Source organism: Thamnophis sirtalis, unplaced genomic scaffold (genome assembly GCF_051295495.1).
Source record: "Thamnophis sirtalis isolate CommonGarterSnake01/CBP01778 unplaced genomic scaffold, rThaSir2_p1.2 scaffold_10, whole genome shotgun sequence".
NCBI lineage: Eukaryota > Metazoa > Chordata > Lepidosauria > Squamata > Natricidae > Thamnophis > Thamnophis sirtalis.
This window is the reverse complement of record NW_028261390.1, coordinates 22,062,594-22,086,120: the sequence shown is the minus strand read 5'-3', so window position 1 is coordinate 22,086,120 and position 23,527 is coordinate 22,062,594. Positions and strand designations below refer to the sequence as shown.

Below are 23,527 nucleotides of genomic sequence, written 5' to 3'. Positions count from 1 at the left end.
GGGCAGCAGCAGCGGCACCTGGAAGAAGTTTGGGGTGGGTTGGCCTTTATGTCTCAAGACTTTTGCAGCCCGCCTCTAGGTTTTTTGGGGGGGGCAGCGGGAGGGGTTGCTTTTCTAATTCCTGGAGAAGCTAACTTTCTCCCCTTCTTCTTTTTTTAAGGAGCGTCCCTTTTTTTTTGCTGCCGCCCATCTGAGGACTTTCGCTGCTGCTGCTGCTTCTGCTTTAGCTGCACCTGAGGAATTTGTCGGCTCCGTCCCCCTCCCTCCCCCGGTAAATGCCAGCCGCCCGGTTCGCTTCGCTTCGGGAGAGCCAGGACGGCGGCGCAGAGGATTAGGCAGCCGAGCAGGAAGGGGGGAAAAAGTCTTTTCCCCTGCCAAGGAACAAAAGCGGAGTCCTGGTGTGTTGGTGTGAGATTGTTCTTCCCTCATCTTCCCACCGACCTTTTTTTTTTGTCTCTCTCCCATTGGCGTCCTTCCTGCCCCGGGACCTTCCAACTTTGCGCCCCGGACCTTCGCGCGGGATGTGTGCGCGCACAGGCAGGGAGACCCCCCGTCCCGTCCCGTCCTTCCTTGGGGTCACTTCTGTATCTCAGAAGGCTTCCATTTAAAGGGCCCGTTGGCTTTTCCTCTCGAAGACCGGCGTTTGTGCCTCTCTCTCTCTCTCTCTCTCTCCCCCCCCCGCTCTCTCTCTCACACACACACAGAGGGGGGAGGGAGGGGGCTGTGGTCCTTTCTTTCAAAAAAGGGAAAGGGAAAGGAGGACCCATTAGAAAACCAGGTTTAAAAGTCTCTGAGAGAAAGCCAACTTGCCCGACTTTCGCGTCGTCTTGAACTGCAGACACAACAGAAACCGGCAGGGAAGAGAGACGGGGGGGGGGGGGAGCGCGCGTCTGCCTGGCTCTTTGGCTTCCTTTTCCCCTCCCCTTCTTTTCAAGCAGACAAAGTAGACAGGGCCGGCCACACTTCCAGTCTTGCTTGCTCTCTCCCCTCCCCCCAGGTGTTTGGATATGGATGGGGTGGGAAAGGGAGGAGAGCGCAGCGTTTAGGCTGAGAGAGAGAGAGGGAGAGAGAAGCAGGCGGAGGGGGAGGAAGGCTATAGGAGCGCAGCGCAAAGCGAGCTCGGCGTCCAAAGCCTTTTAACTCCCCTCGCTCTCCTTCTTCCTCCTCCTCCTCCTGTTCTTCCTCTCTTTTCTCTCTTCCTGCTCTCCTTCCTTTCTTTCCCGGGGTGGAAAGAAAGCCACTATGCCTCAGCTCTCGGGAGGCGGCGGCGATCCGGAGCTCTGTGCCACCGACGAGATGATCCCCTTCAAAGACGAAGGTGACCCCCAGAAGGAAACCATCTTCGCCGAGATCAGCCACCCGGAGGAAGAAGGAGACCTGGCCGACATCAAGTCTTCGCTGGTCAACGAGTCGGAAACCATCCCCAGCAGCAACGGGCACGAGGTAGGCAAGGGGAATTGGGCTTCACTCATCTCAACTTGGAACGTGGTCTTGGTGGGAAGGACGAGCCGGGGCTGCCCCTTGGCTGATGGAACTGCAGAAAAGTTTCTGGAAGGAGCGCTGCTCATGGAGGGGTAGGACGGTGGCAGCGGGAGACCTGCCTGGAGCAACAGAGTCCTGGCCGGAGGAGACAGTCCGCTCTCGCTCCCTGGGTGGGCTTCCCTTTGGGTGGGAAACCATTTCCCGGCTTTCTTTCATCTGTTGGCCTCGGGTCTGCTCTGGGATTCGTGTAAGGGAATAAGGGGGGGAAAGTTATTTTCTTTTAATTTAATTTTATTTTAAAGGGCTTTCCTTGAAAGTTCAAGTCCCCTAGTTTCTTTCTCTCTGTCTGTCTCTCTCTCTCTTTTTCTTCACGGCCAGCTAAGGAAAAGGGGGTGTGTGAGCCCAGAATGGAAAACGGGAAGCTGCAAAGCCGCCAAGTGGGTTACAGATTTTGACCACGGCGCTTTGAAAACCGATCTGCCTCTGTTCCCCATGAATGAATAGCAGCGCTTGGCGTAGTGGTGGGTGGAGAGAGAGAGAGAGTGAGAGAGATTGAGAGGAGTTGGAAGCTGTTTGCACTCCCCTCCCCACCCCTTTGGAAGTAGAGCCCGGGCTCCGCTCAGAAGCCGAAATAGAACGATTGATTTGTTTACTCAGAGTTTAATCTTATTGCTGCTTTATCCCCCAACTTAGAAGGGAAGGGAGGTGGGGGGAGGAGAGACAAGGACACGGCTGCTAGAATGCCACTATAGTAGCACCACCACTTCGGCTCATTGGCTTTTTCTTTTTGGCAAATTGGTTCCTTTTGCCTCCTTCCTTGCATGTGGACAGCTGTTAAGGATGAATTGTAAATCCCCTTCTGTTTTGAGCTTAAAACTTTTGAGTTTGATGCTGGGCGTTTCTCTGTAGGGCCGGCGATTATATTTGGTGCCTGGCCTTACCCTGATGTAAAGTAGGCTTGGGAACTGAGAATACAGAGGCAATTATGTGTGGCTGAGTATTAACTATTTAACCCTAGATGGAGGAAACTGAACAGGATCAGGACGGTAGTACGGGGGTTCTGACCTCCCCTCCCCCACCCATAACATTCTAAGCACTTTTCAAGAATAGACCTTGCCGGGCAAAGGGTCGCAGACTTCTCCTCCCAAAAGCTGCAGTTAGGGATTTCCATTTGGATTTAAAAGTTGATTATAAATGGAAATTGCAACTGTAGGAAAAGAGAGGCTCTGTGCATATTTGCATATTAGGAAGTATCGACTGCTTGCATTAGTGATTCATGCATTAATAAAACCCATGAAGGTCCATCTGAATTTGTTTACATGGGAAAAATAGACACCTGAAAAGGTTTGGAGAAATGCTATTTCTGTAGCCTCGGTAGCTCAGAGATAGTAATAGCTGCTCATAAGTCAGAAGAGCCTTTTTCTTCCTGTTGCTTCTGGCAGGGGTTGGTGTAGAAATATTTTAGGAATGTAGCAATGGGCCCTGCCCTACTAATAATTAGGAAAAGGGTCTCAAACACATTCGCTCCAAGTAAATTCCACTCACAATGTTATTTATGTGTAGCTACATACTCTTTCTGTGTGTAAGTGCATGTGTGTCACACCGAAGTGGGACTAGTCCTACCACCCAGCAGAATGAAACAGATGCTTTTGGCAGCTAACTGAGTTTTATCAAACAACAGCACTAAATTGCTGGTTATTTGTTTACAAATGTTGGCTTATTCTAGGAAAAGACACTTGTACTTCTCCAATACCAGAATAACTTTTTGTTCTTTTTGTTTTGTTGTTGTGCATAACAGTTACCTGTTTTCTTTTCTTGTGCAACAAAATACCAAGGTTTTTACAATGAAAAAGAGACTGATTGAATGTTGTTGAATTTTCCAAATTAGTGCTTCAATTTGTATGAACTTTTATTGTTTACAATGAAGTAGGAGCCTGTTGAAATGATTGTTCTTTAACTTAGTGTTATTTAGTTAATACCTAGTGATATCACATTGTATGCCTTTCCTTTTTTGTAAGGAATAAGCATAATGTGAGAGTGCCCTTTCCCCATAAGGTTCCAATGTTTTATGTTTACATGACAAGCGTCATCCAACATAGTAATACTTTGGGTTAGATGTGTATTGGTTTGTTTTGTAAATTAGTTTTCATGGCATACTGAAGGCATGTTCATATGACTCATAGGATCATACAATAGCATTAATCTAGAGCAGCCATGAATATATTTGGATTGAAATCAGAAAGGTTACAGGATTAATCATAAACTCTTCAAAGGTTTTACATAAAGTATTGGGTAACTACCACATCTTAAAACAAACTAGAGAGGTTTTTTTGTTCTTAATAATGCAATTTTGAATAAAAGAAGCATCTAATGCAAAATAAGGACTATGGAAGCCATTCTTATGTAGCTGAAAAGAGAATATTGGGACATCCTTCCCTTTCGCTTATTTGTCCTGGAAAATGTTTAAGAGATACTTTTACTGAACTTGGACACTGACAGTTTTCTGCTATGTATCACAAAATATCATAGCCATCATATATGGTTTTATTTTATTTTTTTGGTTAGGTGTCTAGACAAGGCCAGTCTCAGGAAGTTTATGAAAAAAGCAGAGAACATCCTGAAGAAGGTAAGAGATGTTGTGTTTATAGCAGCTTTATCCAACCTTGCAGTCTCCCATTATATTGGAAAAATACTTCTTGTTCCTTAGTCAGTATATATTATGGTTAGATATATACGACATGGTGTCTGGATTTCACTATTGAGATAGTGGATTTGTTATGCTAAATCCTATTTAGCTTGGATCTTGCAGCATCTAGTAAAACTGTATAGGTGGGCCATCTAACCAAACCCATTCTTTTTGAATGTGGGTTGTTGGTCATGAATGTGATTTTGGTATCTGACATTGTGTTTCTATGGCCTGGGAATGTTTCCTCAATCAAGTCAGTGCCCCATTTTTTAAAAAAAATATAGTTTTTAAAAGATAAATTGCTTATGTGACAGGAAAGCAAAGCATATGTATGCTATTCTTACAAGACAAGATAGCACTATTTATTTATATACTCAGTTGTTTGCTTATTTATTTACTTAAGTACAGAAATGGTTAACAAACCTTCCCCCCAACCCCATCCCCCCAAAACATGGTGAAGGGATTAGTTTAATTCACCCAATGCACTGGAGATCTACCCTGCTGTTAATTAAAGACAATTGTAGGAAGGTCTGCTGGATACTTGGTTAAACAAAGTCTTTCATTGAGTCCAGTTAGGTGAATTTTTTTAAACCACAAAATATTTCAGCTTCTTGTCAAATCCTGAACACAGACATGCCTTCTGTTATCCAGGAACTGTGATGAAGCACTTGTCAATAAATATGGACAACCTACACCCAACTTGCACTGCTTGCAAACTAGCCATTATTATTTAAATGAGATATTAAGCAGATTAAAAATGGAGACTCCTCTGATGAACAGGCTCACTACTATCAGCAGGGTATTGTTGTATGCCAGCCTGAACTCTTTTTCTCCTTAATTGCTTCTAATTGGCCCAATAAGAATAAGCTAGATCATGTTGCATGTATAAAGACGACTAAAGTTTTAGAATTGCACATTAAAAAAACAGTGCATATTAATCATTATATTAGCACACACAAGCCACATATAGAAACGTTTTCTTTTCTCTGTACGTTGTAGGGGTAAACAGATTTATTTGGCATTTTTAATATCGCAGAGATCTGGCAGGCTGCAATTTGGAAGGTTGGAAATATTGGCTAGAAGTCAAACTGTACAGCCTATCACACAGCATATGTATGGAAAGCTAGACTCTTACATACATCTATTCTTTCAAGAGGTTTTAAGGAAAGACTGAAAGCAGAAATGAATCTTTAAAAAAAGACTAAAGCTGCTTGATGAAGATCATGTTATATAAACGTTTCTTTTATGTTAGAAATGTAAAGAACAAGCTAAAATAATCTTTGCTTTTTACAGGCAAACACATAGATGGTGTTCTGTACAATAAAGGACCTTATTCTGGTTATTCCGGGTATATCATGATGCCAAATATGAATAATGACCCATATATGTCTAATGGATCTCTCTCGCCACCAATTCCTAGAACAGTAAGTGTTCTTTATATATATACACACATGTGACTGACTGTCTCTCTTGGTGTGTATCTGTGTCTGTGTGTTTTTATGCAATGAATGAAGTAAAGTTATCTTTGGAAAGACAAGCTTTGTTTACCGAGGAGCAAACATGTAGTTTTGATAACATTTCAGAAGTCTCCTTCCTGCTATGTGGCAATTCTTCTACTCAGAATCATTTATAATTGCATTCAGACACTTTAATAATATTTGGAAACCTGTAATAGAGCATAAGGGCTAAATTCTACAGAATGGCTGGGTGGTATAACTTCAATAGCAGATGTAACCATTGACACATGCTTGTGATGTTCATTATAAAGTACATCTTTGTAGATGCTGTCAGTTGCCAAAGCAATTGTTAAGTTTCTTTTAAGTTTTCTTAGGCTTAAGGTCTATTGGTTCAATTAAGTCGATTACTTCTGAGAAACATATGTAGAGCTGCTCCATTAGTGGTTACCTGAGTCTAAAGAGACTGAAGTTCCCATGCAGGCGTAGGAAAACCTAATAAATCTCAAGTTTGAGTTGGGCTAGTGATAAGACAATATTATCTATTTTTGCTGGGCAATTTTTCCCTTTATATTAATTTTAAAATGGGAACAAGTATCCAGTATTGACAATACTTTAAACAAAAAGCTAGGGTCGCTGTCAATACATTTGATAGCCACAATAACATATTTTAAAACCAAAAGTTATTTTAAGAGCTAAATTTTCAGTGTTCCAAAGATTAATGTTATTTTTCTGTTGTTGGGCATTCTTAATTCATGGAATAGTTTGGGGCTTGCTTAAATAATTTATTTAATTCATGGTGGAAAATCCACAGGGTTTTTGAGTTTTTAAGTTGTTGTGTACTTTAAGAGTGTTATAAAGATTATTATAACTGGAATGTTATAAAGACATAAAGTGAAGTGAACTGTAATGTATTAAAGCTTATGTTAAAATGTGTTTGATTTAGATGGCACACAATCCTTTTGTGATTTCAACTGTATTTGAGCCCTGATTGCATGAGACATAGAAATTAACACACATCTATAAAATGCACATATCATCCTCAAATATTATGCAGGCATATAAAAAAGGGTCCTCAAGATATCTATCCTATAATCAGAGTTTCAAAATTACTTGTACATTTGGAACAATATGAATTTAATGGCAAACTTGATTTAGCACTGTGTGATGTTTGAAACAGTGACTTCATCTGTTTCAGTAGGAATCTTGTTTTAAGTTGGTGGGATTTACTGCTGAGTAAACATGGATATAATGTATTGTGTACCTAGAGATGGTGGATGCAATGTTATCTACAGTGCTTTTGAGAAGAGATAAATCAGTGGCTCAATGATGTGCATGATACTTCCAAATATGCGGTTTATTGTTATATATTAACATGCTATGATTTACCCGGAAACAAGTCAAATGCCCCCAAATTCAATCAGCTACAATTTTATAATTAAATGTTACCTTCTATAAAATGTTTGTATTGGCTTCCTCTAGACACTAATAATTGGTTTGGCTTGATGAATAGGTTGAATCTGGAGAGTGCCAGTAACTTATAATGGTTTTGTATTTCTGCCTCAACTGAAAATGTGATGGTTGAAGAAAAAATAATTATTTTTCATGCTAAATATCTTATTAGTATTGTACATATCAGTATTCACGACTGTTTTATGCACTTAGTGATTTGCCTGATAATTAAGAAAACAGAAAGTATGGTACAATAGACTCCTAGAACGTATATCAAACATATTTGTAGTAAAGAGACTTTACTAAGGTGGTAATAATATTGTTCATTTTCTTAAATTGTCAACATATTTTCTTTTATATTGCTGGAATTACCTTGATCAGCTACTTGTTGTGCTTCTTTTAACAAAAAGACATGCTCTCAGCACAATGTATTTTCAAATATTTAGAGACTTTGTGACTAGAGATAGTTGAAAACTAGTCATTATTTTGTGTTTTCCTGTTGTTTGTTTTATTGTAGGTTGTGTCATTCAGTGATAGGATAAACAATTGTTTCTGATTTCATTCAACTTGTGTGTTGGGGGAAAAACTATAGTTACACAGAATCCCATCATATTGGAAGTGATTTTAATTGAAGGTTAGGTTTAGAGCTGGAAGTAATTTGAATTGGGAAGGGAATTGAGAGGTTAAAACATGGGGACATTTGTAGTAGCCTTTAGAAGCATTCTCCCCTAAACTCACTAGACTTCTCAAGATTTATACTTTCTTGTCATACATACAAGCATGGGGAATCCACACTTTTCTGCCACAGCTTTTTCAACTTCCCAAAAATGATCACTGACTGCCTTTGAACTCTTCCTCTTTTTAGGCAGATTCAAATGGAGTTGTTATGTGTGAGTTGGGTGGCTATATAAATCTGTTTAATTAATAAATAAATAAAAGACTGCTCTGATAGATTACATTGAAATGGTTCTTGGTTGAATTGAAATAGCCATGTATGGGTTTGTTTTATGTTACACATGTGGAATTCCTCATTAGCATAATGAAAGGTCCACCTATTGACTATATATGTTGCCCAAGATGTCACTGATGGTTCAAATTCTGAACCATCGAGGGCGGTGGCTTTTTTTTCTCAGCTTACACTCAGTAGACTTAATTTATTCATGTCTAGGGAATGAAATGGATTCCATTACAAGCTTCATATACTTTCCCCATATCTAATAAAAGTTCTGTTACCATTTTTTCAACATGTTTATTGTGAAATCCTTGGTGATTATTTCTCTTCTTGGGATGCTAATCTAATTCTACAACCCTGGATATTTTGAGTATATCGTCTGAAAATACTCTTGAACAGAAATGTACTTACAAAAATTCTCTAAAATATGTTTTAACGTAGCTTATATAAACACTTGAATGCATATTGCATAACTTGCCAAGTCAAACAATATTGTTAATAGGGTGCTTATATTTGGATATGGTATGGCAGTGTGGTAGAACAGCAGTATGTACGTCTTTTTGGTACAGTTTTCAGTGTATATGAGGATTCTATGATGATTTCGAAATTGCACTTCTGTGTTAGATAAATTGTGTATCATATATGTATGTATGGTACTCTAGATTATTTTGAGAAAAGTTGTAGCTTTACAGTATGTAGGGGTGAGTAAGGCTGTCCATCTATTTGGAGTTTTCTTTCTACATCTTGATTCCTCTGATTTTACTCATAGTGTTAGGCTACACAGAACAATATATGTTATGTGATAACTGTTCTTCATATCTTGTTTACAAAATCTCTTCTAGGTAATATATAACAACTAAGCATGTAGAAATTTGAGTAGGTTGAAATTTAAAATTCTGTGGTTTTCTATACAAACCTTACTCTGTAATATAGTGAATTTCCTAAAATAATAACATAAATTGTGCTATGAACAATGAAAATGATTTCTATTTTTGTTTTTGGAAAAATGTTACTTATTTTATTTTGAAAGTTCTCCTGTTACATTTTGCATAGCTTACTTTCTTTCTGAAATTCATCATATTATCATGGAATGTCTGAAGTTACACCCTTCAGATTTACTAAGAAGCTGCTTATAAAGTGTGGAAGGAAGCAGGAGAAACAGGTGGAGCCCCCAAAGGCAGAAGCCGCCCCTTCTCAAAGCAAGCCATCATGTAGCACAAATGTTCAGAGTGAGATGTTCAATCCTTGTGAATATAGCTTTGGGTGCCCTTTTGGCAGTTCCTGACATAGCAGAGAAGGAACTAATAGAAAGCGAGAGAGAAGAAAGTGAGATAGATATATATATATATATATATATATGTGTATATATGTATATATATATGTGTGTGTGTGTGTGTGTGTGTGTGTGTGTGTGTGTGTACGTGTTTTATGGGATGTTATTCCTGTAAATAACTGCACATTATTCACCCATCTGTATGCAATCTTTTCCCCAAGCAATTCGATTAGAAGTTTGGTAAAATTTTGAGTGGCAACATTAAGTAATTCTGTGCTATATAAGAGGTTTCTAGTTGCAATTATTAGTTTGCTACTTAAAAAAAATCTTTTGCTCAGTGGAAGAACCACGTGCTTTCTAGAATAGTCAATAAATGAAGCACGAAGTTTTTAAAACTGCTATAAATTTAATTTGCAGATCGAAGTTGAATGTTACCTTCGGTTTAAGAAGCATCCCAATCTTAGTGATATCCAAAATATATGTGAATAAAAACGACCCAAATGTATAGCATAAATGTTACCAAAAACCTGATTATATGAAAGGAATCTAGTTTTAATTTCAAACCACAATGCTTTTATTTTATTGTGGAAGTCTTTTATATAATTCTTAAAGAGCTGCAAGTAAGGAAGGCATAATGTGGCAAATAGTGGACAACAAGCAATAATTTAAGCCAGAGTATGCACAGATAATTAAGAATATAATCTTCTATATTATATGTTACAGTGTCTATACTGCAGTCTTAAAAAAATAAACTGTTCTTGGAGGAAAAAAATTCTTACATGTAAATTGGCAGAGTACATTTATTACATATTCCTAATTCTGTAGCATCTTCCTCTTGATAATTTTCAAAGGTTTGCAATAGTAAAAGTTGGAAATTTGCAGAACCATAGAAAATGCATTTCTTAAAGGTCCTACTCTTTCAATTTGATTATGTGGAAATGAAAGACTGCATTTTCTCCTTGCAATTTTCCTAATGTTTATGTTCCATGGAAAGATTCATTGAAAGGATATGTTCCTTTTGACCTCTTGCCCAACTGAGATTGTCCTTTACTAAAATTTTGAGCACAGGTAGATTTTAAAATATGCCCGTAAGCACAAATACACCTTAAAAGGATTAAGACATGACAAAATTGCAATGGTGGTGATTCAGTCAAATGATGTTGAATGCATACTTGTGTTTCTATCCATAATAATGGATTTAAACAAAGCATGGCTATATAAACATTTTAAATAAATACATTTAAAAAAATAAACATCTTAATATCCTTTCTTTTCCATCTTGCATATCTAATGATGGTGGCATTGTAGGCAAAGACATTCAGTCTTTATTTAATGGGGGAGAATATACAGTACATACAATATTATTAGATTAATATTTTAAAGGATATGATTGTTTATTGAGCTTAAGACCATCATTCGTCCAGTGCATACATACATACATGCATACCCAGCATTTTATTTGTTTTTTGGATTGACAGTATTGCTCCAAGTGCAAAGTAAGCAATATTAAGAAAAGATTAAAGATCAGGAAAAGGAAACAATAAATCTATTTTATACCAATATAATTCACCATATAGTACTTGCTCTGTTTTTGCACACCTCCTTCTTCTCATCTCAGCCACATCACTTCATATGCTATTTTCTCACTTCTCTCTTTTTAAAGATCTCATCCATTTCATTAGTTTCCTGGTCTTTCTATTTTTGTCAATTCAATGACTATTCTTTGATGTTTTGCGATTCTATTTTCACAAATTCTCTGTGTATAACCAAATCTCTTCAAGGTACTTCTTTAACACTGACCATTCGATTTTCTGTTCATTCACTTGTTTTTCATTGCGCATTTCTTAAATAACCTTTTCACTGCATGTTGTTTGTCCTGACATACCCAAATCTCTTTTCTATTTTAGAAAGTATTCATAAATATATTTTAATACGCTACTATTTTCACTTTCTATATATACTTATTCATCACAATAGACCATATATTATTATCTCAGTGCCAAAATTTTAATTTTAGGGTTTCTCCATCCATTTCCTTATCAGAAATGTGCTTTCTATCAAAGTACACATATTTATTTACTTACTCTACCTCCATATATAACTTGCAAACGTTCATATTTTTTTCTGCTGCACATGCCTATCTTTGTCTTCAATAGATTGTCAGATCCTGACTCCTTGTTGTCTAATATCTGACAACTATTCCAGTCTTCAGCCAGCTACATAATATTGCCTTCACAAAAAAAGTAGATTAACATTCATGTCCATTGACCATCTCTAATGTCATCACAAGCATTCCTTATACATTTATCCAAACATTTATTAAATGTCTTTGTTTAAGTAAGAGGACATTGCATATTTTTTGTTGTTCCTTATTCTATGCATGCGCTTGCATGTGTAACATTTAGCAACTGATCTCCACCTCCACATAGATGTAAAACATTCCAGGATTTAAGCAGATTCATTTTTTTACAATTCCTAAAAAAACCTGCTCACATTCTGGCAAAAAACTCGATAGGCAAACTTATTCCTCTTTCCTTTTTGCATTCACTCATAGCAAATATTTTCTTTGTTAAAATAAATTTACCATATTTTTGGAGTATAAGACACACTGGAGTATAAGATGCACCAAGATTTTGAAGAGGCAATTTTTTTTAAAAAATTGCACTCTGCAGACTTCCCAAAAATGGCCCATTTTTCACAAAAACAGGCCTGTTTTTTGTCAAAAAGAGGGTATGAATAGCTCTAAGGAGGCTTATAGAGTGCTCCTGGGGGCTGCGTGGGGGGCAGAAAGAAACAAAAAATGGCTTGTTTTTCACACAAAACGGGCTCATTTATTTCATTAAAAGGGCATGCATAGCCTTTAGGAGGCTTGTAGAGTGCTCTTGGGGGCCGGGGGGGGGAGCAAAAACAAGCAAAAACGGTCCATTTTTTGCTCATTTTTCTCTCTCCAGCTCCCAGGAGCACTCTGGAAGCCTTCTGAAGGCTATACATGACCATTTTTGCAAAGGGGGTGGGTTTTCAGGAGGCCAAAAATGCTGCATTCAGTGTATAAGACACACCCAGATTTTCACCCTCTTTTTTGAGAGAAAAAAGTGCGCTTATACTCCAAAAATACAGTAATTTATGACCACAATTGACCCCAAAATTTATGTTTCTAAGTGAGACATAGTGAATTTTGTCCCATTTTGCTATTTTCTTGCCACATTTAACTGAATCATAGTAGTTGTTAAGTTGGTGACATGGTTGTTAAGTAAAGCTGGTTCCCCCATTGACTTTTGCTAGTCAGAAAGTCACAAAATGTTATCACATGATCCGGGGACACTGTAACTGTCATAAATATGAACCAGTTGCCAAGCATTCGAATTTTGCTCTTGTGACCATTGGGATGCCACAACAGTTGTATGTGTGAAAAACTTTTATAAGTCACTTTTTTTCAATGCCGTTGTAATTTTGAACAGTCACTAAATGAACTGTTGTTAGTCAAGGACTAACGTGCAGGTGAAATGAATTGCTAGTTGCTGACCCCATTGCACAGCAAATGTAAGAATTATTGATTGTGGTGCTGAATTTTTACTGCCTCTGTCTCTTTGAAAAGGAGATGTTATGGCAATTGTTATTCTAAAATAGTGAACTAAAAGTTTATATATAGTGTTTATATCTTTTTCTTTGTTTATTATTGTGGGAGACCATCCAGTTTAGACAAATGTAATAACAGAAAGCTATAGAAATTGCTCTATAAAAAGATGTATATATATATATTTACGATAGTGACCCAGCCTCTAATAACTGTTGCATTTGTTTCCAACTTCAAAGATTGGATAGGTTTGACGGACTGGGGAGAAAGAGGGAAGGAAGGAGGCCAGGAAGAAGAAGTGGATGGGAAGAATGATGAGAAAATGGAAGATTAAACACCAGGTTATTTCCACTGGAAATCATCCTGACCTAAATCCTACTTTACAAAGTAGTAGTGTCAGAGGGCCTTGAAGAAGCAAAATAAAAGGAGAATTTATGTTGTTAACCTTAAAAACAACAATTGAAGTAATATATATTGTATTGGTGTCCACGCATGTAGAATTAAAGCTAACTACTTTATTGTATTCTGCCTATTGTACAGGAATGTCCCTAGACTGCTTGCCTTCTCTTGGGAATGGATAGATAAGGTTCAAGCAGCTTTGGGGATGGGGCTCAATTCTGGATCTTTGCAGCTGCACAACAACTCAAGGGTAACTCCCAGCTTGATCCTTCCTCTCTGTCTGGCTAGGACAGGGGTCAGCAACCCTCGGCTCTGGAGCTGCATGTGGCTCTTTCATCCCTCTGTTGCTGCTCCCTGTTGCTCAAAATATGCGCCACAACCACCAATGTGCGACACCCACCGGCACACAATTTATTCAGTCTTTCAACCCCTGGTAGGCCAACCATGGACAAATCCAAGAAAAGAAAAGTTTCAGAAGAAAACAATGTTCAATTCAGCTACATATGCTAATTTTGTGGCCGCTCAGGAAATAATCAGGCATGGGAAGAGTTTTGTGGCTCCTGGTGTTTGTTTGTTTTTTAATGTGGGGAACTGGTCCAAATGGCTCTTTGAGTGTTTAAGGTTGTCGACCCCTGGGCTATGCGTTTTCTAACATCTGGCAAACAGGCATTGTGTTGATCTGTTTGAAAGATACAGGTCTGTTTGGATCTACATGTAGTTGACAATACAAAATTAATTTCCAACTACATGCAGTTGGTTATATATTATTAAAGTTAATAAATTTCCTCTTCAAATAATTTGAGGGCTATGACAAGATATGTGGCCTGAATTAAGATACATTCTGCTGAATTATAATGTATTAAATAAACCATGTTGGCTGGGTTCCCACATGTTCAGACATAAACTATGATTGGCATAATACACTCAATGGGCTAATGCCATCCACTAATGGAAATCAGATAATACCTTAGCATAGGATAAAAACCCAGGATGCAAATAGATTTTCATAACCTATTAAGTGGAGTAAGAATGAGAAATTAACCTTCCTGGGAAACATTTATGGGTGCAAGTGTTAAGGTTGTAATCTGACACCTTCAGGATAGAAATTTAGAGTACATTTGCAAGATCAACCTGAAAGCTAGCTAAATCCATTGCCTAAAATTGCAGCAACCACATAGATTAGCAACCTAATGTACTCCTGGTATTGCTGACAAAGTATGGCCAATAGCAAAGGGTTGAGCAATGTAGTTCAATATCCTTTGCCTATGCTATTTTAACAGAAAGCTTGATATGAGTATTGTTCTACATTGTGAATATCTCACCCTACGAACTCTGCTATTCTGGATGTGTTCATTTTCTGTATACTGGGTAGTACTTTAGTATAGTAGTTTAGTAGGCGATATATCTATCAATTATCCTCAAAGAATTACAATTTAAGAGTGGGAACGCCAAACTATAAACAAAAACTTCTTTGGCATTTGGAAACTCTGGAACAACAAAGTGCAAACTGAAAAGAATAAAATATTGGCCCTACACATCTGGAAAGTGTCATTCTATTGCCACATTTCTGGTGTGGCAATGGGGTTGACACAAGCTCTCCTGAGGTATATCCTCTCTATCTAAACAAGGGGGTGTCAAACTGGTGGCCCGTGGGCCACATGTGTCATGCAGACGCCACACCCACCCCAGTTTGTGAAGGAAAAAATGTTGCGATACATCATATGACAGCAACATGATGCTGGGAGTTTGACATCCATGGTTTAAACTGATTTAGGCTTTGAAAGCTTTGGGTAGAAATAAAATTGGCCGACTTGTCTATTACAGTGGAAAGTAATATTGCAATGTTTAGCAAAATAGTGGAAATAACTTCATAAAGTACTTTTCAGAAAACATTTTTGTACAGTATTTGCATTCATACAACCAAATACATATTTAATTTTTAATTGATACATCTTAAATCTTTCCTATTTGCATTATTTGTTAAGATAGCATTATTAAAATGTGTACCTGTGATAGACAACATAATATTTTTTTTCATTACTTAGTGCTGGAACAAGAGTCAAATACCTCATAAGCAGACTGAAAAGCTGCTACAGAATTATTCCACTGTCCACAGTTGCTTATACAGGCATTTTTCCAAATACCTCAAAGTAATATGAAATGGCTTTTAAGAGATGACATTCTTTCACTCAAATAAGCTTGGGTTAATATTTTTTTAGAATATGTACATATTGATTGTTACACAGATTTCATTAGGCTCATTCAGTAACAGTGTGTTCCAAAAATATGTTGTTATAAATAAAATTGATGCAGAGATCTACTTCCTTTGTACTTTTGGTAGTTATGAGAGAAAAGCTTTATCTAATTATTTTTTCGTTGCTGAATCTTTACCTCAGAGCTACATTTTACTATTTTATGAGGCAATATATGAAAGAATAAATCATGTTTCTATCCATTTTCCTGAAAAAAAGAATTTTCTCATAATAGTCATGGGACACATAACATGTATCAGATGAAGTAACTCAAATTGACCACTTTTAAATACAGTAATCCAGACAAGTGAACTAACTTGCTTCTAAATTAACTTTTTGCATTCAATAAACTAGTCTACTTGGATCTATCTAACGTGTTAGTAAAGTAGTATATTTTCCTGACTAGGTTTAGACATTCTGAACATTAGGGAATATTAATGTGTACACGTGTATTAAAGATATTAATATGATGCAAGGTAAGAGAAAGAATGGGTGGAAGCATCTGGTAATCTCCAAAAGATTGTGCCTGAAGATCGACATCAAGATAGGCAAAAAAAGTTTCTCTAGTCTCCTAATATATAATAGTTAGCTGATTGCATAATACTATTTTATAATCTTAAGGTTTGGTTTAGAAATTACAATGCGTTAGTGATTGTGTTTTGCCCAGAACCATCTTTGGTGATATGGGTGACTTTTAATGGGATCAATCGATAAATTAAAAATGGACAATGTAACAAGTAGAAAGCCAGTTTGGTCTAGTGCAGGGGTGTCAACCTAGATTTCACCAAGGGCCACATCAAGGTTGTGTTTGACCTCGGACGGTTGGAGGGGGCATGGCCAGGGTGCGAGTGGCTAGCTCTACATCCAGTTTTGGCTGTGACAGCCTCCTACAGTGCTCTGACACCAAAAATGGAGCCCAGCACGAAGCTCTCCCAAGGTCTGTTTTTGCTGGCAGAGGCACCGCGGGCTGGTCCTTCACTGTCTCTAGGGCCAGATCTAAGCACCCTGTGGGCTGTATCCGGCCCACAGATTTTGAGTTTGATATCACTGATCTAGTGGTTAAGGCACCAGGATAGAAAGTGGGTGACTGTCAGTTTAAAACCCATGTTAGCCATAAAAGCCAGCTGGGTGACTTTTGGCCAGTCACTTTCTCTCAGCCCAACTCACCCCACAGGGTTGTTGTTGTGGTGAAAATAGGCAGAGGAAGGTATGTTAGATATGTTCACCACTTTGAGTTACCATGATTCCCTGAAAATAAGACCTCCCCGGATAATAAACCCAATCGGGTTTTTGGGTACATCCGCTAAAATAAGCCCTCCCTGAAAATATTGCAACACAGCAGCAGCCATGAAGTGATCACGTTCTCCGTCTCCTGCTCCTCAAAAATAATAAAACTTCCCTGAAAATAAGGCCAAGCACTTGTTTCGGGGGTCAAAAGAAAATAGGACCCTGTCTTATTTTTGGGGAAACATGGTATTTGTAAAAATAATAAAGCAAGGATACAAATTGGCCAAGACCAAACAAACCCTATTGTGTTGTTGTACAGTCTATGAACCCAGCCAATGTATCAACAGTACATATCTGGAAGTTTAAAAGTTAGATTTTGGAATAAGAGTGCATGAAATATGCAATGGATGTGGCAAGGGAATATTGCCATATAGCCATGGTATGTTTTGAAACAGAATTCCTTTCATAAAGAAAGAGAATTGTTATCATTTGCTCTCAGCATAAGCTCCACTGGTCATCTCCAATAGTTTAAACCAGGGTCCCTAAACTTGGCAACTTTAAGACTTGTGGACTTCGAGTCTTAAAGTTGCCAAGTTTGAAGACCTCTGGTCTAAATAGACATCTCAACAAACTACCCAAACCCAAATATTTTAAGATTCTGAAAGACTGGGAATATTAATTAATTGGAATCATCATTATTGACACCACATTTGCTAGAGAAATTTCATGAAATCAAATCTTCAGTACTAGAGCTATTTCAACTAAAGAGATATGCTATTCAATTTATTTGGGCTAGAAAAAGTTTATTATATCTCTCTCTGATATTAAGAGTTTAAAGTGGGATCAGGGGTGGGTTCTGGCTGCCGCTACTGCCAGTTTGCTCAGGGATGTGCTGCGCGCCCGCATGCGCAGTGAAACCAAAATTGCTTTGCGCATGCGCAGAAGACAAAAACAAGATGGCAGCACCTATGGCTCTGCTGAAAGAACCAGTTTGGGCGTGTGGCAGGTCTGGGTCACTGCTGGTTCCAGCGACCCAGGCCACCAAGTTACTGCCGGTTGGGCTGAACCAGTACAAACCGGTAGGAACCCACCTCTGAGTGGGATGGAAAGATCTCTGTTTAGTTATATAAAGAAGCTTCTTCTGTTGTCAAGAACTGTTGAAAAAGCTAAGACTGGCATTTGAGTGATGAAGCCTAAGAAAGGGGAGATTAAGTGTAAATGCAGCCACCTCTTGCATTCCTGCATTTGTATTTCCTAGCAAAGTAATGCAGGTTTGCCCTCAGGAAATGTTTTAAAACTGATACTAGCAGTTGTATCAGAATAGTTTCTGGGCTTGTATTTTAAGCTAGTAGTCTTATCATTTAAAACAAAGGTGTATTTTAAGGTAACTTGTAATAAAATAAAAGATCTTATGTATGTCCTTTAGCAGCTTTCTAATCAAAGCCCAGAAATTACTCTCTTAAAACTTAGAAGTTTGTCAAGCTCATTGTTATTTCTTTACCATGTACAAAATTTTTCAAAGGAAGAACCACTAACTTTATTCCAGACTATAAAAGCTTCCATGCCAAGAAATGGATTCCTACTAGCCAGAGGCGATCCACATTTCTGTAGACTTGATACATGAATCTCAAGAGAAATTAGATATCTGCTCTTTACCTCTGTACAACTCTGCATAGAAGATAAGTCTGTGTGATATAATACTATTGAATTCAAAAATGTATTTTTTATTAAAAATAATTTTCTTTTAAAAAATGTGTGGCATGCATCCTTACAATATTTTGCTGTTAAGTTAAAACAGACATTGCAGAAAACTTTGGCAAGAATTGGCAATAACAAAAATGAAACTGGTCCGTCCCCCCCACCCCCCGTTGTTTGCTGGAACATACTAATCATCACTTTGTACTTTGCTTTTGCGTTTTCAGAAGCGTTTTGCTTTGAAACAAAATAGGGAGATGAGTTTTTAGTATCCTAGATGCCCTCAGGTTACATAGGATATTCTTGTACCCCAGATGTCTATTCTTTCTATTGTATAAGGTAAAGGTAAAGGTTCCCCTCGCACAGTGGTGGGTTTTCATTTTTTTACTACTGGTTCCCTCATCCGCGCTCGGACGCTTGCACGACGCTTCTGTGCATGAACAGAAGTGTCCGGGTGGGTAGGCGGAGCCTCCCGCTGCCACCACTACTGGTTGGCCCGATCCAGGCCGAACCGGGAGCAACCCACCTCTGCCCTCGCACATATGTGCTAGTTGTTCCCAACTCTAAGGGGAAATGCTCCTCTCAGTTTCAAAGCTGAAGAGCCAATACTGTCAGAAAATGTCTTCATGGTGATGTGGCCACCATGACTAAACCCTGAAGGTGCATGGAACGCTGTTACCTTCCCATCAAAGGTGGTTCCTATTTTTTAACTTCATTTTTACATGCTTTCAAACTGCTATGTGGCAGAAGCTGAGACAAGTAACAGGAACTCACTCCATTACATGACGCTAGAGATTTGAACCACCGAACTGCTGGCCTTTCTGATTGACAAGCTCAGCGTCTTAGCCACTGAGCCACCACATCCCCTTTCTATTGTATACTTCATTCAAATTATATTATTTCATTATTTCTGAGATGAATAACATTTCCTGAGGTTGTTCCACACAGAAACTTATGGGGATTGCTGAATTTTGATGAAATTCTTGTTTATGAAATTTTAGTTGCTTTTATTGACTGTGGTCTTTATTGACTATGGACACCTGGTTAATCCAGCTCTCCCAAGATTATTTATTTTCTGAGAGTTATCCAGAAACCATTCTGCATTATAGAACGGCTTTTAATTTTTTTTGTCCTGCTTGACTTTTTCAAAGCTTATGATGTGACCTTTATAATGATTTTATATCATGCAAATCTCTCACTGCATTGTTCTAGTAAAGGTGGGATATTCTTTATTGAATAAATGTTTTTGTAGAATTATTTGTTTTTGTTTTTTTTAATGTATCATGTTATACCATACATCGGGGTATCAAACTGGTGGCCCTTGGGGCGGATGCATCATGGGCAGGCCACACCCACCCCAGCTCCATGAAGGGAAAATGTTACATGGTGGCAATGTGATGCCACGAGTTTGACACCTGTGCCATACATTATGTATTCTCCACATCTGAAAGTTGCAGCTGTAGATCAGATAAAGCAATGCTTAGGGCATAAGTATTGCTTTTCAGAAAATAAAAATGATATTAAAATACAAGAGAAGGAGCAATTTCATTTGTAAATAAAACAAAAAGCAATAGATTTCAAATTCCAGGGAATTACGGGTAGGAATCAAAATAAGAGAAATGTGAGCAATAAAGGTAGTTGGTGAACTAACGGCAGTCCAGCAATTAAGTGCTAATACAATATTATTGTTATAGAGCAATCAGATGGAATAACTACAAAAGCATTGCTCTATCTTATGCATCTATTAATTTTATTAAGAATATATCTTCAGTTGTGAATTTCTTAATTTACCAGCTACTGTATGCTAGCTATCCCAACACATTGGAGAACAGCAAATGAGGAAAGCTAATTTAGAGTTGGTTTGTTAGCTGCCTTGTAATCTCTCTCTCTCCCCCTCCTACCCTCTCCCTCCCCTTTCGTGTCTCCCTTTCCCTCTCCCCCTTTCCTCCCCTCTCTCCCCCTCCCCTTTCCCCTCTCCCTTTCCCTCTCCCTCTCCCTGCTCAATATTGTTTTTCAGCTAGAAAAAGCAAACAACACTCTGTTTCATATTTTAACTAGCTAGCAGTGGGAAGTTTTAAAAACTTTTCTGGTTGAAGCAACAGAAGGAGTAAATGAGGAGGAGTAAGAATGATGGGGTTGATGTGCTTGCCAGGAATGTTCTCGATGCAAAGATTTGCTGTACTGTTGACGATGATAGCTTTTTAAACATCCTCAATCTGTTTCCTCTACCCTTGTGTAAAGTTGAAGTGAATGGAAATGATAAGATAATTCTGTATCTCTTCCAGAAATATGATAAAGGTTTTGAGTGTTCAGTAAATGTATCTTACTGTAAATATTGAACTAGGAAATGTTGATATAGGCTACCTCTCATTTTACTTGATATTTGTAGGCTAGCCATAACTAAATGTTCTCTGCACAAAACAAAATAGAATCACACTGTTTACCTGATTGGAACCAAATGAATTTCATTACTGATTTTTTTTTTAAAAAAACCCCAATTTTATGAAATTTATGGACTAAAAACTATACTACAGACACCAAGAACCTGTGAAAACTGTATATGATCAAAGGAAAAAAAATTAAGAAATGTTGCATTGATATGTACAAAATAGAATTTCATAATCGCAAATGCTGTGCATTTTGTTGAATCCTAAGTATTGTCAGTTAGGTGCAGATGACACAATCTAAACAAAGCATTTACTGGTTTGTTCATATAAATTAGTTTATCTGATACCTCAAACACTTAATATGCCTATCTTGATACATATATATATTGAAATGTTTCCTTAAATTACAGGAATGCAAAATGATTTTATACTCATATGGTGATATAGGAACAAGGTTTTTGTACAAAGTTTAATTTAAAGATGAATATGCTGTGGAAATAATTATCAGCTTTTTATATTTGGAATAAGACAGTCATATTCTTTTGTACTGAGATTTAAAATTAAATTACATAATTTCAAAATTATGTAAAAGTCAATGATTTGTGGTAGCTTTATTCACCTATATATTAGAGTGAATATTTTCTTTTATTTCTGAGTGAATGTATTGGGATTACAAGAATATTAAAATGAGTTCATTACTAGGCATATGTAATATGGAAGGCATCTAGGTTAGCTGGGGTACTTGACATGTAGTTGGATTTCATGAATTGCTTCAAGCATTAATTTTCTAGGCTGCCTTTTTTTATTTAGTCTTCCTTTATTTCATTAAGCATCCACATCCATGTCCCTAATAATCAGTTCATTTTGTGTGGTCCAAGATACAAAAATCCCCCCTTCTCTTCCTTTCGTAGGAAAAACATGTTTTCCATTTTCAGAGATTTTATATAATTTCATGTGTGCTCACCCACTTTTCTTCTATATTAGTTTAGATTAAAAACAAATGCTTCCCCCCCCCCCCAAGTTTGCATGTAGCAATTGCAGAGTTGTGGAAAAAAATAAGTCCTATTTCGGCTTTTTGTTTCTTTAAAAACAGCTATCAGTGATGTCAGAGTCAATACTAAAAGCATTAAGAATGCTGGCAAAATGTAATGCAGCTGCAATCCAACATGATGCTGGAAATGGGGTTGAGAACATAAAGGCTTTCCATATTCCCAGGGCGCACAACTGCTTGCGGCCTTGGCTTTGATCTCTTCAAAGGCTGCTCCCTCCTCCTCCTCGGCGGAGAGACTTGGCTGCCACTCGCTTGCATTGAAAAAAGGCAGAGGTCTCTATTCAGGCAGAAATCAATCACTGTGCAGGAACAATTATGTGTAATTCAACCATCATGAAAACAGGATGAGATTATGGGTTTGTTACCTGAGTGACTGTGTAGAGATGGGGAACTCTGAACACAGGAGTCCTGCTGACATGCCACATCTTGATGACAATTATAGACATATGAATGATATAGCGGGCGGGGGAGGTGTGATGACAAATGCTGGTCACGCTGTCCAGCAGAGCAGAAAATGAGGTTACAATTGGGAGATAATGTTTGCATATGTAACCATATTTCATCAAGCTGGGAAACTTCAGGGAAGAGGAACGCTGGGCTACAGTTTAAAAAAAAAACAACCCCAGAAAGTATGTCCCTAACGTTGTGTACTTGATATACAATTCATCTTCCCATTTGTTTAGAACTCTTGTCAAGGGATTATATTGACAAATATCCCAGCAATGTTTGTAGATATGGAAATGGGATGGCGGGAGGGGCCAGGAGGAGAAAATGGCAACAGGAATCATGGGTAATTCCAAAGATATCTAAAACAGGCTGCTTTAGAGCATGCCTTAGCTTTGTGCTTGCTGGTGATGGTTGATGAATTGCTGGCCTTTTGAATTGCAAGCATAAATGACTCCCACTGGTTTTCCATCCAAGATGGCCTTCATAGTAGTATTTGCGTAGAGTTGAACTTTTTTTTTTATGTGTAGAGATTTTAAAGCTCCTTTCAAAATATTTCAACCACAAGCTTTCTATTTCATCTGCAAACCATCTTTTTTTTTAAACAAGAGAAGGGAAAGATTGCTACACTAGGAGCTGATGTAGCAACAGACTGATTTCTTTTTAAAGTATCTTTATTGACAAAGGAACAAAAGTGGTTTAAAATAGCCAGTTTATTCTAGTGGTTCAGATGTTGGATTAGGAGCAAGGACACCTGCTCCTAATCCAAGTCGAATCCTGCCTTAGGGACAGAATTTGGAAGAGTTGTGTTCTCTAAAGCTTGCAAAAAAAAAAGGCAACGACAAACCACATGTTGCTTAGAATATTGTTTAGGCTTGTCTGTCTGAAGTCAATTGACTTGAAGGCAAAATAAATGAATAACACTCTTAATTGAGAAACCATCCAGGACTGATTGATTTTTAAAATGTCACTTTATTGTAAAATATATGATCACCCACCTGTGTCTCTCACCCCTCCCTCCCAAAAAAGCAAAATGAAATGCTAAGAGATGGCTCGTTGTGAATGCCATCAATACTCAGTTTTGATACATGAGCTGGATTTGCCGTTTATGCTGCTCAGGCTTTAGACATCAGAAGCGTGAGAGCTGCTTTGAGTTACAGATCTTCAAACAATAAGTCAAAACAAAAAATCAATCCCGC

General features: G+C 37.9%; 1 protein-coding gene across 7 annotated transcripts in view; it reads left to right on the top strand.

Annotated features, from left to right (window-relative positions):
• Positions 1 to 291: 291 nt before the first annotated feature.
• Positions 292 to 23,527, top strand: part of LEF1 (lymphoid enhancer binding factor 1) — a 118,675-nt gene continuing 95,439 nt past the window's right edge. Inside the window, exons 1-4 of one of the 7 annotated variants that reach the window (XM_087724192.1) lie at positions 292 to 398; positions 1,238 to 1,443; positions 4,048 to 4,108; positions 5,462 to 5,592. In XM_087724192.1, the coding sequence (XP_087580318.1) occupies positions 1,243 to 1,443; positions 4,048 to 4,108; positions 5,462 to 5,592 (393 nt within the window). In that variant the 5' untranslated portion in view covers positions 292 to 398; positions 1,238 to 1,242. Of the gene's footprint in view, positions 399 to 981; positions 1,444 to 4,047; positions 4,109 to 5,461; positions 5,593 to 23,527 lie in introns of those variants that run through there. The other 6 variants (XM_087724191.1, XM_087724196.1, XM_087724194.1 and 3 more) reach the window with 6 other exon arrangements.